This window comes from Chamaea fasciata, unplaced genomic scaffold (genome assembly GCF_029207755.1).
Source record: "Chamaea fasciata isolate MVZ Bird 193981 ecotype frontalis unplaced genomic scaffold, bChaFas1.0.hap1 SCAF_16, whole genome shotgun sequence".
In the NCBI taxonomy this organism is placed as follows: domain Eukaryota; kingdom Metazoa; phylum Chordata; class Aves; order Passeriformes; family Sylviidae; genus Chamaea; species Chamaea fasciata.
Window position 1 is genome coordinate 6466985 of NW_027094101.1, and position 14474 is coordinate 6481458.

Consider the following 14474-nt stretch of genomic DNA (forward strand, 5'->3'; position numbering starts at 1 on the left):
AGAGGAACTGACTTTAAACACATTTCCCTTCTGTGGTGCCCATGCAAGAACTAAGCAATTGGTCTGATTTTGAGAATTTAAACATCAACAAGAAGTTTTTTCAAAAAATTTTCTTCAAAAAGAAATCTTGTGGACAAGGCTGGAGAAAGGAGGAAGGACCAGCAAGGCATGAAAACAGCCAAGATCCTTCCAATATCTACCATAAGACTTTATCAGCCCAGTTTTCTAAGAAGGCCTTGCCTTGACTCCTCCAAACCAACTTCTACTTCTTTAACCAGATGCCTCAAATGTATCTGATGCTTCACCAAAAGCTGCACCAGAGCTGCAGCAAAAGGCACAGCTGGGCCAGGATGATGCCCCAAAGGTTGGAGCACCTCTCCTACCAAGACAGGCTGAGAGCTGGGATTGTTCAGCCTGGAGAAGGCTCTGGGGAGACCTTATTGTGGCCCTCAGGTGCACAAAGGGGGCTTATGGAAAGGAGGGAAAGGGACCTTTTATACAGGTAGAAAGTGGTAACACCTGGGGCAATGGTTTTAAACTGACAGAGGGCAGGTTTAGATCAAATGTTAGGAGGAAATTCTTTACTCAGAGGGTGGTAAAGCACTGGAACAGGCTGCCCAGAGAGGCAGTGGATGTCTCATCCCTGGAAGTGTTCGAGGCCAGGCTGGATTGAGACCCTGAGCAATCTGGTCTAATGAGTGGCATCCCTGCCCATGGCAGTGGGTTGGAAACATGATTTTTAAGGTCCCTTCCAACCCAAACCACTCTGTGATTCCGTGATTCAAGCTCTCCACAGGAAGAGTTTCTGAACCGGGCATATTCACATCAAGATGTTCTACAGCTTCTTCTCTTTCCTTTCACTTGTAACATTTTTTAGCTAATTGGATCGAGAATTTATAATGCTGGTGACAGCAGCCTGGCTGTGCAAGGCAGAGGAGGTGGAGGAGGAGGAGGGGAGGGAAGGCAGAGCAGCTGCCAAGGCTGCCGGCACCATCTCCTGTCCTCAGCCAGTTACTGCACAGCCCCAGCCCGAGCTCGGGATGCTGATGCTCAGCCAGGCAGCTCAGGGTATCTTACGCTTAGAAATATCACAAGACAACTTCGGAGCTTTTCTGCAGACTCCAGAAAAAGCAGGAATCCAAATATGAAGTGCAGCTAAAACCACCGAATTTTGAAAAGGAGCAAATTAAGCAGCCGAGTGGGGGGGAAATGCAATTACAGCAGAAAAAACTGTGTTTCACCATTAGCATTGCACAATAAGAAGGTTTGTCAGGCACCGGTTTAGCCTACACATGTTCACATCCGTCAGCATTTCCATGATAAATCCTAATTTTCGCCATTGTTGATCACATTGAACTAAAACTTGGTATGCAAGTTTTTAGCACAGATGCTCAAATAAATTATGCACATTAGTCATTTAACTTTCAGAGCAGCAAGAGAAAGCTGCTTTTTGGGAGGGGGGTTGACTGCAATTTATGACAAGTTGTTTTTTTTTTTCTCCTTACACAGCTAAAAAAGACAAGCAGCTCACTTCTTGAATAAACTTTCCAAGCAGTATGTCTTTTGTATAGATGATAAAACTTTGACAGTAGGAGAGTATGACTAATTAAAAATGCCTCCCCACCACCACCAGTGATATACCTTCAGTATTTTGCTCCATTCATTCACATGTGCATACAAGCAGCCACAAAGAATATTAAACACATAATGAAAATACCAATAACAGCAGCCTGAAGGCAGCAGGCAGTAGAGAGGATGTGATCCAGATGAGAAATTGTTCAAGAAGCAGTTAGTTATGGAGCTGAACAAAGTGTACATGCAGATATGACCAACTGATTGAGACATCCCAGGCCACACAATCTATTTTTCAGACATAACCATATTCTGTGCAGTATTTGAAAAGACACCACTTTACAGCAGGTTAAAAAAATCCTATAGAATTCACATTTACCTTGGTAAAATGTCTCAGTGTATTCTGGCTGTCCTCATCAATCTGCTCAAAATAAACAATATCAACAGTACCATAAAGTACTTTAGAAAAATCCATAGTCTTCGAAACTCCTGTTATTACAGCAGCTACAGTAGGTGTTCGAATAAATGAGTATAAAAAGACAGAAAATTCATTCTGCATTCTGCCACCAATCTTCCTCTGGCTTCCCATGACTGCTCAGGAAAGCTGTATTGCAGTTCTAGCATTACAGATTAAGAGACAAAACTGTTAAACACAGACCTGTTTATGTCTTGCGAAACACACAGCTCAGGAGCCATGGTCACTACAAGATACTGCATGGGAGAAAACAGATGTGTATTTGGGGGAGAAAGGAACACAAAATTCTTAACAGGATAGGAATTAATGTGTTTTATTTGCCTTAAAAATAGTGAAGTGCAGAGTAGGCAGGATGCAATGTTTGTTTTCATTCATGAGGTGAGAAGGTGAGAAACTCGAGTCACTGGATAAAGTGACTCAGCACCCAGGAAAACACTCCACAAACTGAGTCCAGACTTCTTGGCCCCCATTCATCTTCCTCATTTATGGAACCACCCTGGTGACTTCAACACTGATTCCAAAGATATACCAAACTGACAGGCCCTACTCCTTCCAACTCACTTCTAATTTTTCAAGGCATACTGCCATGTTGCAGAGGCAATAAAAGACAAATCCCTAAGAACTGGAAATCTTAAAGCACTACAATTCCCAGAGCTCTACACAAAGCTTGGCAGCAGGCTGAATATATGGTTTTACATAATACTACTGGTCTCAAAGTAGAATATTTCTGTACTGCTGCTTACTGCACAGCTGAGATTACAATTCCTCCCTTTGTATTCATATCACAAATATAACATGGATGTGGGGCACTCTCCTTTGCCCATCAGCCTCCTGTAAATCATTAATTTGATCATAGCATCCCTCTGCTAAGAATAATGAAAATAGATAATAAGTTTTGACTTCTAATTACTTCAATATCTAAATATTCATTCTGGTTTCTGAGAACCCTGGACTAGTATTAAGATACATCTATTTCATCAAGAATTTTTAGGAATTTTAATCTCGCAGAAGTGAAAGATTTATAGTGTAGATGTGAGTCATGCCCAGGAGAGATGCAAGGCAGATTTCTCCTTCCCCAACTTTTACAGTGCAGCTCCAAACACGGTGTCTGCTGTACCACACACTACTCAGAACAGCCTGTGCCTTCCTACCAAATTAGCTGGTTATTTTTACACGTTTTTCTGGTCAATAATGCCCACTGCTACCAAGGGAATGCTGAATCAGCATCTCCAGATGAGCACTAACAAATGAAAGCTATTGTTCATTCCAGTAATAAAGAGATGCACAGACATCAGGGATGTTGGTAGGAACACCCAGAGTCAATCACAAGCCTGGAACAAGAAGAACTATTAAGAATGGAGTTAAATAGCTTCTAATTTTTTTTTTAAAATCATTAGAAGTGATCAGAGCACTGAACAGAGTGCTCTCACAGATTATTCCTGAATGTTCTCCCAGAAGCACAGTCAAATAAAAGGTAAGAAATCAAGTACTAATATTTGTACTGGTTTTGCACTCTGCAGTCTCCTCAGAGCTCCAGGCTGAGAGGATGGTATCATTATAGCTTTGTCTATCCCCTCTAGGCTGCTTTTTTTGGCTTTTTCTACATATTTTCTTTTTAAAAGCAGAGAGAATGTTCCATGAGCTCCAGAACCAAAGTTGCCTGGTTCCCTATGGATCTCTCTCTCAAAAGTTGACTCCTGACTCAAGCAGACTTCTTTTTCTCATACCAAAATGACATGGAACATGAAAAGCATGAAAACAATGCCAAGAACATTACCATGGTACTCTCAAATGGCATGAACCTTTGGAAAGCATGGAATAGCAAAAATGATGGACAAAAATGATGGTGTGAGGACAGAGATCCCTCAGTGCTGCCTGATCTCCTAAGGAGCTTTCCTGACAATGGGACATTCCCAAGTATCTGTTTGCTTGCAGGGCTCTGATCCCTGACATGACCTCAGGGCATGGCCTTAGGATGGAGATCTCCTCGTGGAGATGGAGATCTGACTGCCTTAAACTTGCTGGAATTCGTTCTTTTTGAGACCTCCACCATCTGCCAAGCTTGACAGAACACAACTTGCAAGTTCAAAAGTGTAGGGTAGGCACAGACAAATCTCATCTACATACACACACAAAGCACAGTAATAAGCCTCACTTCCTCAGGAAATCAGACTAAAAATGGCACAATCATGAAAAGCAAAGGTCTGGGCAGAATCCCATGTTTTTCAAATTGGAAGCATAAGTCAATGTCTTGGTTAAATTATTTTTTGCCTTCCTATTTTCTGCTAACTATATGATAGAAAAAAATATAGAGAAGCTTTGTATCTACCTAATTAGAGTCATGAATAACCAGATGTTGCTCTAGAAGCTTACTATATGAATATGTAGATTGGTCACTTAATGAAACACTGTGAGTACCTTCTTGTATAGAAGTTAAGGAAAGATGCATTTTGGAGAAAAAGAAAAGCAGCATCTACAGTCATTTCTTCATCATCTCACTCTGTAAAATGAATGCAGAACCTGCCAGCAGTTAATATTGCCCTGAAGCACTGTGAATAAACATTTGTCTGGTATTAGGTACAGACACCTCCATGTATAAATCAAGGTGCAATGTGCCATATAGATGAACAAAGGAAGAAAAAAAAATCTCTATCTAGTCCTATATTAGACATTAAGTGCTTCTTTTGATCACAAAATAACTCATAAAGCCTATTAAAAAGCTAGCACTTCTCTCTCTGTCAGATAAAAGACACTTCACTGTAATTAAACTTCTGTCCAACTTTCCAGAAGATTAGGGGAAGAAGTCTGACAGGCTCTATTTGTTTTTGTGACTGACATTCATTGGGACATCCAAGGAAAAGAGAGGTTGGGCAATAGATTTACAACACTTCTGAGCTAACAGCACTCATGAAGATGGACAGTTCTGGGCTTATCATCACTCATTCATTTTTTTTTATTTAAAAAAATCCCTGCTGCCCAAGTCTAAAGCATTTTCTGTTCAGTTTGCAATCTACATTCCCCAGTCTTCAATGGTTTGGGGTTTTATTTCATTTTAAGTAACAACACAAATAGCAGGTTGTTTGAGTAAATCAGTTTTACATGATTTATATAAATAAAGGTGGTAAACAACTATGTCTCTTAACAGAACTCCTTGAGCACTTGCAGTAGGAAAATCCTTTTTCAAACACATTCTCTGTGTCCCTTTTCCCATGTGAAACAATATGTCAAAACACATGGCTGGGTTTCTGACACGAGGTGATGGGAATAAGCCATCAGCTCCGGGATCTCAACACCAGAACCAAGGATTTACTGCTCTTCCATTTTCCCTTTTATCCTTCATCCTGCCCAGAACCAACTTCACCTATGTGTTTCCTTGTATTTGACTTTCCACAAGACATCTCAAGGTCCAAAGTCAATACTGCACTTAGACCACAAGAGCAAAAGTAGAAATGATCACTTTGCGAGGAGCCACAAGTAACCATTTTTATGGCCTGTCTTTCAGAAATGCAGCAAAACTCGAGCCAAAAAGCAGCATCATTCCTTCACATGAGCCATCTCATAGGACAGTACTTCAAATTCTAGAATACTTTGCCAGGATTGCTTGAGGAAATCTCTCCAAATATGCAGATAGGAAGCAGGCACAACAAATATGCAGCTTTTCTCACTTTAAAAAATAGTACAGCTGCTCCATCATTTCTCCTTAAGAGAAAAGCTTATGAACCACTTGGCTGACTTTCCATATTCCCAACTACATTTCAGTGTACCACACCTACAGCAGTCACAGCTGGGGGGAAAATGGGCTTTAACTAACAGTGGCTGCGTGGTTAAACTGACCCACTAATTAAACACCTTCCTTCCATCACCTTTTCCTAAGTAGCAGAGCAGGTACAATTCTTGCTATCAAAGTGGCCCTGAGCCAATCTTCTTTTGAGCTTTTGAACCTTTGGATTGTTATCTTTGCTCTGCAGTTAAAAAGCTTCACGACACTTCCTGCTGCTGCTGCTGAAAGTGTAATTTACTCTATTTATACGACTTCTAGCAACAACACTCCAAAGCAACACTGAGAGTCCATCACACAGGATTAATGGCACTTTCAGCTACATTACTCAGCCATCCTGAAGTTGCCAAGAGAAGTGAGTTGCTGCCCATGTGTTCAGTGGTAAAGTGACCCTCTCCTCTTGCCCCATGCTGGCCCCACAGGAAGGTTTTCTCCCCTTTCACAAAAATAGCAAGCTCCGAGGGAGTCTACACAGCTCAGAGGTGTAAACAATCACTGTTAAAAGAAATTGATTTAAACCTACTGCTCGGGAAATTCAGCCCTGTGGTTCTGTGTCTAAAAGCATCCTGTGTGAGTGATGGAGCAAATAGGATATGCATCATCATTTGATCTCTGGGAGGCCTGGAGACACCGGCAATTGCACAGGCTACACAAAACACAGATTGCAGTGCAGATCCCCAAGCAGAGAAACACCACTGCAAAGGTGGGTTTGTAGTGATGTTGTCTCTTTGTGGTGGGATCATCTCTATTGCCTTTTTAATTACACAAACACTGGCTCTAAAAAATGCACAGTAATAAATGGAAAACAGGTCAAGAATGCAAAAATGAGAGAAAAAAAAACTCTTTAGTGAAACCATTCAGAAAAGGTGTTTATCATGCATAACTCCCCATTCTAGATCAACTACAGGACACTGGAAGCAGAAACAGCAGCTGGCAAGTATCTACCCCAGTCACTGAACAGTGTGGGAAGGCCTCACTGGGAATACAAACCAAGATGATTGCAGTGTAAAGACAGAGAGAGAATAATCAGCTTGCAAACCCCCACCCCCCACCTTCCAGGCACTCTCCTGCCTGTGTATAAAAGCTTGGTGATGAGCACACACATCCACTGCACAAAGACTCAACATCTGCCAGGTCGGGAAGGGAACCATATAATGCTCTTTACCATGACACTCGAAAATCTCCTCTACTAAACACAGTTTTGCACTGTAGCAACAGGTGAGCCAGGACTGACTGTGATTCTCTCCTTCACTGCCATAAAAATAAATTCAGATGCCAACTTTTGATGATGTTTTCTTAAGCATCTGCCAATTCGTTAATTTTAATGGAGGAAACTTAAAGTGCTTAGGGTAGACACAAATTCCGTGGTGTTTATATTTCACATTGCTCTGTACACACATAACCACTGACTTCATAAATCAAACACTGTACTATCAGCACCAATGACAACGTATTTCAACTAAGGGCAAAAGAACCTGTGGCTGAAAAAAAACCCCAAACAATAGAAAGCTGAATAAGTGCTGGGCTCCATCACTAGAGGGAGGCATGATCACATATTAAGTTGCTCTAATACTCAGACAATTCTGAACACAATCACAAAAGAAATAAAAAAGAAGACCATCAGCTAAATCTGGAAAAGATTTATGGAAAGGAGAAAATTAGGTTTGCTTCCTTAACAAGGTTTTATTTCCAAAAACTCAAAACCTTCTGCTGGGAACTTTCAAATCACTTGTAATGAAAGGTTTTTAAAAATTTATCTTATTGCCTTCTTTGTAAGACAGAATAAGGTATGTGAGAGAAGAAAGTCAAAATTATCAGTTTCAGAAATGACACACAGCATTGCATCAGGAGAATGTTAGAATTCTAATTTGAGCAGCTTTACAGCCCATTTAACTTGAAATCAAAAAGTAATTTTAATCATGTTTTTATTTTTAAACTAAGTCGGCACAATTATATCTAGATGAACAGGCACTACCAAAAAACTGCTTTCTCAACAGACGATTCCCCTTGGCCATTAATAAATTGAAAAAAAAAATTAGTAACTCAAACACCACCATCATTCTTTTCTTTGATCATTTAATCAGTTGTAGGTTTGAGGGTTTGCTTGGTTTATTTCTAATATACAGAATGTCTTTTTTTATATTGGTGAGATTTTTTCTTTCTCCCCTGAAAACTTCACAGTAAAAACCACACAACAATTTGGCTGGTTCATTCCTGGGCATTTACACTTAGCTAACCATTTTACAAGTGACTAAACCGTTTCATTAACAGCAGCAGCACAGCCAAAGTTTTTAACATCCTGCTTGAATCCTGCCCATCATTAAGAGGGTGGAGCCCAAAACATGATCATCTCTTGAACCAAAATGCAGCACCTACCTCAGGAGACACATCAGGAAATGCTGCCCACGACAAGCTAAGTGTGCCCACCCAGAGCTCAACACGGTATTGACTCCTTTACATTCAGCATTTTTACACCAAAGGCTGAAACTCTCCACACTCCTGTTGCTCAGCCAAGGCAGCTACAGCCCTGCAAATGCAAACACTCCAGGGTCTTTTTGAAAAACAGAGGTATTTAACAGAGGGCTCCTAATGTGTGGAGTTAAGCAGGGAGGGAAGCAAGAAGATGTGCACTGAGGGTGAGAAGCACTGTCTGGCACGCTGTGGAACTGTGCTCAGAAAGGCTGTGGAACCAGTACAGTCTGGAAAATTTAGCTCTGGCAAATTCATTTCCCCATTACATATTCACTCCCACAGGAGGGCAATGGTTTAAACACCCTCATGTTTCAAACACGCATCTCACTCCATAAACAGACTGTTTCTCTCAAAGCCTGGCAGTACTTGGCCACCAAAACTGCAAACAGGCTTTTCCTTCACCACCTCTACAACTTGGTCCTTTTAACAGTCAAATCACAGTCCTCAGAGCTCCTACTCTCTTTCCCATATCCAGATGGATACTTGGCACATTTTGCTCTGTGACATTTCCTTTCCAGATGAAATGGTCTGGGGAAAGCAACTTGCTTCCCCTTGCAAACACTGTAGCTCATAACATAAACCTTGATTTACTCTTCACTGCATCACCCACAGTTACTCAACTTTTTCTTCCTACAAGGATTTCAGTAAGCAGAAAGCCCTTTATCAACATAGGTAAGAATAGAAGGTGACACAGAAGGCTCCATGGAATATCAAGGAAATATAAAGAGCTGGTCTCTCACTTTGCAGTCCTTGTTTCCTTTTTCTGTGCTTTAACATAGCAGGGTCTTGCCACCAGCATCCCCTCCTGGAGTTACTCACCTGCTCATGAAGGTAGAATTCTGCTCTTTCAGGGCAAGCTCCCGCTGCTGCAGGGCCACAATTTGCCTCGAGAGATCATCAGGTGTCCTATGCAATTAAAACAAAATAAAACCTTTTAAAGAAATCATTGGTTGCAAATCTGTATTCCATACACAGCCACAAAACAGGTCTCACCAAAAGCAGCCAAGGAGATTTCCTGGGGTCAAACCTGTTGCAGTCCCTCAGAACAACACGGAGCTGCAGCCTGTGCAGCTCACATAAAATCTAAAGCCATCACAGTATGAGCACAGAATTAGTAGTAAGAGGGTAAGAAAAAGAGGAAATAAATCTAAATGTAGACTGTACAATTCAACAACTCTGGCTACTGCTGAACACCCTTTGAGAGTGTAGATGTTCAGGTACATCACAGGCTACTCAAAGCAGGGTTCCCACAGAGCTACCAGAGTGCTGACTTCAGAGTCCTTCACACACATCGTGACTCCAGAGCCATAGGAGAAAAAACCAGAATCCTTCAGCTCTGGGAAACGCTTCGGATGTCACTGATAGCCTTTTCTTGTCAAAGAGATCAGAGATTTCTACAGACCCGCTAGCAATGACTCCGCAGTTGTCAGAAATAGGTTTATTTTTTCATCAAATCCAATGACAAATGCTTAAAGGTAATGGAATGGGATCAAGATAACTCCAGGATGGCAGTTCCAGAGACCACAACAACAGCCTCTGCAGGAGGAAACTGTTCTTTTGGAGGCCTCTCTTTTAAGTTGTAAAAATAAAAATTTGTCTTGAGCCATCAGAAAGTTTTTCCCACCCCAAAATAGAAGCATTTCTATCACACTTCCCAAAGGAAAGGAAGCTGGAAAAGGCATCCCTGTATGAACTGGGTACATACATCCCTTTGCTCCACCAAGATGCGCCACCCACAAAGGGGAAGAGTAACCCAGACCTTGAAAGAGCTTTTCATAGGGAGCAAGTGGGAAGTCAAGTTTTGCAAAGTGAAACTTGCAGAAACACAATCTATCATGTCCCCCAAACAGCAAGTCAAGGTTCCACTGCTGCTGGCAGATGAAATTAGGCCTGGCCAGAGTCTACAGTATTGAAATGCAGTGCTGGAATGAGGCTGCTGCTGCTCCAAAAACTGAACAGGGAGACGTGCCTCAAGCTTGATCGTTGGATTCTGCCTGGATCTAGGACTAGAGAAGCCCCTTCTCTGATGAAAATACTTTTCAGGCAACTACTCACATCAAACAAAAGGTATTGCTTTTTCTCTTTAATCATCTGTCACTTTCCGTTGAGTGAAAATTAGTTAAATGCTGAGTTGGTGCAGATAGGATTCAATTTTGGCAATCCTAGCTGAAAGATTCCTGCGATTCACTTCCAGAATTACAAACCTTTATCCTTCCTCAGCAGAACATTTTGAGGCCTTTAATATCACTTGTGTTACATCCAAGTCTTAATAGTCAATATACAATTAACAGATGGAAGTGTTCTCCCATCAGACAATGGATTGCAGCAAGAAATCAGGACAGGACATCACACTCACTAGCCAAGGGAATTATGAGAAGAAACCAAGACACAACCTGGAGATGGCTTGGCTAAAACATCTGAAAATAAAATTCTGTTAGCAGAGACAAGTCAATTTTAAGCCAACATGCACCTGGAGTTTCAAATGTGTTGCAGCATTAAATAACATTTCAAAGTTTTGTAGCTGAGCCTGAAGGGATCCTTAACTTGAGCAGCTCACCAGCTCTTCACTGAAGGCTACCAGTGGTTTGGCATCAGAGGGAACACCAGGGAAATGGACTGGGCACACACAGTCTGTCTGGCAAAAAGGAGATGTAAGCAGGCACAATGATTTTCACAGGAAAAATCTTTGTACAGTGTAATGCCAAGTCAACAAGGTTCTGAAAAATGCAGTTCTAAGCTTCTAATAAATCACACAAATATGGCAGATTTATCGTAAGGATAGTTAGTTCCAGGCAGCTCTCTGGTCATGTTGAGTGCCAGCCCCCAACACCAGTGTTTGGTCCCTGCATCAATGAAATAATTTCACAGATTCTTTTTTTAATGTACAAAAAAAAGTGTATCTTCCTTGATTTTTTTCTCTTTTTTTTTTTATTTTTTTTTTTTTATTTTTTTTTTTTTTTTTTATTTTCAGAAATTCATGCCATAATCTATTAGGACTGAGATCAGGAACTGAAATTATTCCAGTAGTAAAATGAGAGAGTACTATAAAAGCCCCAGATTTCTAGTAATGACAGCTCCTGACCGATTTCCAATAAAAAACAATCATCCTCATCTGTTCAGCCATTCAAACCAACAATCAGCTTCCAATCTGAGTTCCAGCAATTGGCAGCTTTAGGTTTACACTTCATTCTGGACAATGTTTCATTGGCATTAAATAGCTTTTATTACTTTATTTCTTTCTAAGTGGAGCAGCATAGATACGTAACAGAAAACAAAGCCCACGGGTATGAATCCCCTGTAAAGAAAAGTTCACCTTCTGTAACACTAAATCATGTCAGGTGACCAGAGCCAAAGACACCTTTGCATGCACTCTGCCGTCCAACACCCTAAGTGAGAGGTTTCAAAGCCTGGTTCCCAGGTCTATACCCTATCCTGAGCACCAGCAGTTTGGCAAAAGCCAAATTTCCAAAAATCCAAGCAGAGGAACGACACTGCATGCACAATAAAATTAAATCAAAGCTTTCAATTTGAAGAGAATTGGTCAAGTCCCAAAGCACTGCGAACAGCAACCAGCTGTAACCAGCCCTGCCATTGCATGAGTTTCTGCAAACAATGCCATGGAAAGAGATAATTGTCAGCATCCCAACACACAGCAACGTGTTCTGGCCTTGAGAGCCTTGGCTGAATTTATGCTAAGCTCTGTCCATTCCCTATGGAACAGCTGATATCAAAACCAGCATTGGAAAGCCAAGGAATCTGCTTTAAGAGGATCTTTGTGACAACACAGCTTTCCAACAGTACTGGAATCACCATGGCTTGTTGAGGGAAGTTTGAAACCCTGTCCTGACCCAAACAGAGCCAGAACTCCCTTTCTGAAAAGCTGAGCACTGCCAGTGTTTGCTCTGCAAACCTGCAGGCAGCTTCCTTCCCCATGGAGGAACACAGCCCATGGAGACACCACAAACCCCACAGCTCGTGGGCACCAGCCATGCAAAAACCTGGAAAGGGACTCAGAAAGGTCCGGTTCAGGGCAGTGTGTTATCAACCTGATTCATGTGCTTTGTAATCATAAAGTTCACACGAACAAATGAAAAAGGGGCTTCCTAGATGGAGGAGCAAATCACTCCCTTCAGTTCCCTTCTCCTGGCTAAGGCACAAGGAGGTAAAAGCTGGAACGTTCTTCCTCTGTCCCACTTTCCCATCCTGAGACCCCCCTTCCTAAGCAAAATTCATAAAAAACAAACAGCTGGATTTAAGCCTATTTTGGATGAGGTTTACTTTTGCCCTAAACAAGCAAATTAGTCCAGCAGTTTACAGCACAGTTAGGGGACAAAACTGCTGGTAACCAAAGCTCTTTGCCTTCTCTTGAAGAACAGATAATTCGAAAAGGAGCAACTTAAGAATGATGAAAACATAAAACCATTCAAATGAAGTGAAAAATTAAATTAATGGCATGTCTAACCAAGTCATATCATGACTTTTAGTGTCCACTGTCACTATTTTTAAACGTTTGAGGAAAAGAGCTTGTGCTATTTTGTATGCCTTTTTTTTTTAATGCACAGAACTGACATTTTCCAGGTTTTGGAGGAACACTCTGTTCTTAGTTAAGGATCTATTACCATTTCAGTATAAACTGTGACAGTTACACGCTGAGAATTAGCTGTCGAAGTAACATTAAACCAAGACTCTCTAAGGAGAGGAAAATGTTAAAAGAAAAAAGTTTTAATTTATAATTTATCAGAACGTCAACTTCTTATTGCTTCTATAAAATGTTTCAAAATGCACAGCAAAGGAAGAGTTTTGATTGTAGCTAGAGATCAGACATTAAATTTTAAGTATGAAAGTGCAAAACAAAAGTAAAACTAAAGAGAAAAACAGGCACTTCATCAACTATGTTTGGAAGACTGAGTTCTTTACTGCTTTTTGTTCAATTAAATTTGATTTAAACTACCAAACTAATACCACATTTATAACATTAAATACTCAGAATTACTTATTTTTGGAAGTCTGCTCAATTAACATTTCTCTTTACAGATTTAGCTCAGTATGAATATACAGTGACAGGTCTGGTTCCCTCAACTAAGTCACATTAAATTGAAATGGAACATTACCAGATTTTTGGCACAGTATTTTCAGTTTTACACTTCAGCATAATTAACTGACAAAGACCAGAGACCAATGTTCTTATTAAACTGTTTGTCAAGAAAATAAGGCACAGAAAGGGAGTCCACATCTGCTTAATTCTCTTCTATGAAAAACAATTTCCAGATGGTTTTCGTGGGTTTAGGGGTTTGGGTTGTTGGGGTTTTTTTGGTTGGTTTTTTTTTTAAGGTAATCTCCCAGAAGTACAAAATATTTCTTTTGTTCCTTAGCCTTTTTTATATAATGTACAAGGAAATGCAATAAGATTCTGAAATTCTCCTCTCCACAAGAAGAACCTTTTCTACTTTTATAAAAATATTTTAATCTTCTTTCTAGGCAGGAAAACAACAGCATCTGAAGAACAAACAGAACAATAACATGACAACAAGAGAAGATTTCTGAAAGGCAGTTTAGTTGTTTTAAATATTTCTGTATGATTAGAAAGGCCATGGAATGTCTGTAACAGTCTTTTCCTGTATGTTTCAAGTGAGTCTCAAACATCCTCTTTGTATATTTGATCTCCTCAACTGCTTTAACTCCTCTATCTCTGGTTTACAGGACTTCTGTCTACCTCTGAAGCTTCACCAAGTCCAAAAGCAGCTCAGCTCCTGGAAGGACTCGCCCTGCAAGAAAGTTCAGCAAATAATCACAACAGCTCATATAGACCTCTAGGATACAGCACAGAGCCCCTAAGTTTAATTTGGTCGTATTAACTCCATGTTTGTTACAAGAAAGCTACAAATGATTTAATATCCCTTACTCCTCAATATATGCATCACTGCCTTGGGAGGACTCTTTAGCTCCCCTCCACCAGACTAGAGGAAAATATTGCCACTAAAATGTGGTGTCCAAACCTGAAAGTTCTGAGAGTCAACTTTCACAACATCACTTCTGGAGCAAAGCCCCTTCAAGCTCCAGCCCAGGTAGTTACCCCTGTCTATTCATATCCCCATGCCTACATCCTCCCTTCCTATTCCTGACTGCATTAAGTAATCCACATGGAATCTCCTACACACATTAGTCACAAAAACAAAT

General features: G+C 40.7%; 1 protein-coding gene across 2 annotated transcripts in view; it reads right to left on the reverse strand.

Annotated features, from left to right (window-relative positions):
* MAD1L1 (mitotic arrest deficient 1 like 1) overlaps positions 1–14474 on the reverse strand; it is a 347279-nt gene that overhangs the window by 302087 nt on the left and 30718 nt on the right. For both annotated transcript variants that reach the window (XM_066198140.1, XM_066198141.1), the window contains one exon: positions 9117–9203. In XM_066198140.1, the coding sequence (XP_066054237.1) occupies positions 9117–9203 (87 nt within the window). The remainder of the gene's footprint in view (positions 1–9116; positions 9204–14474) is intronic.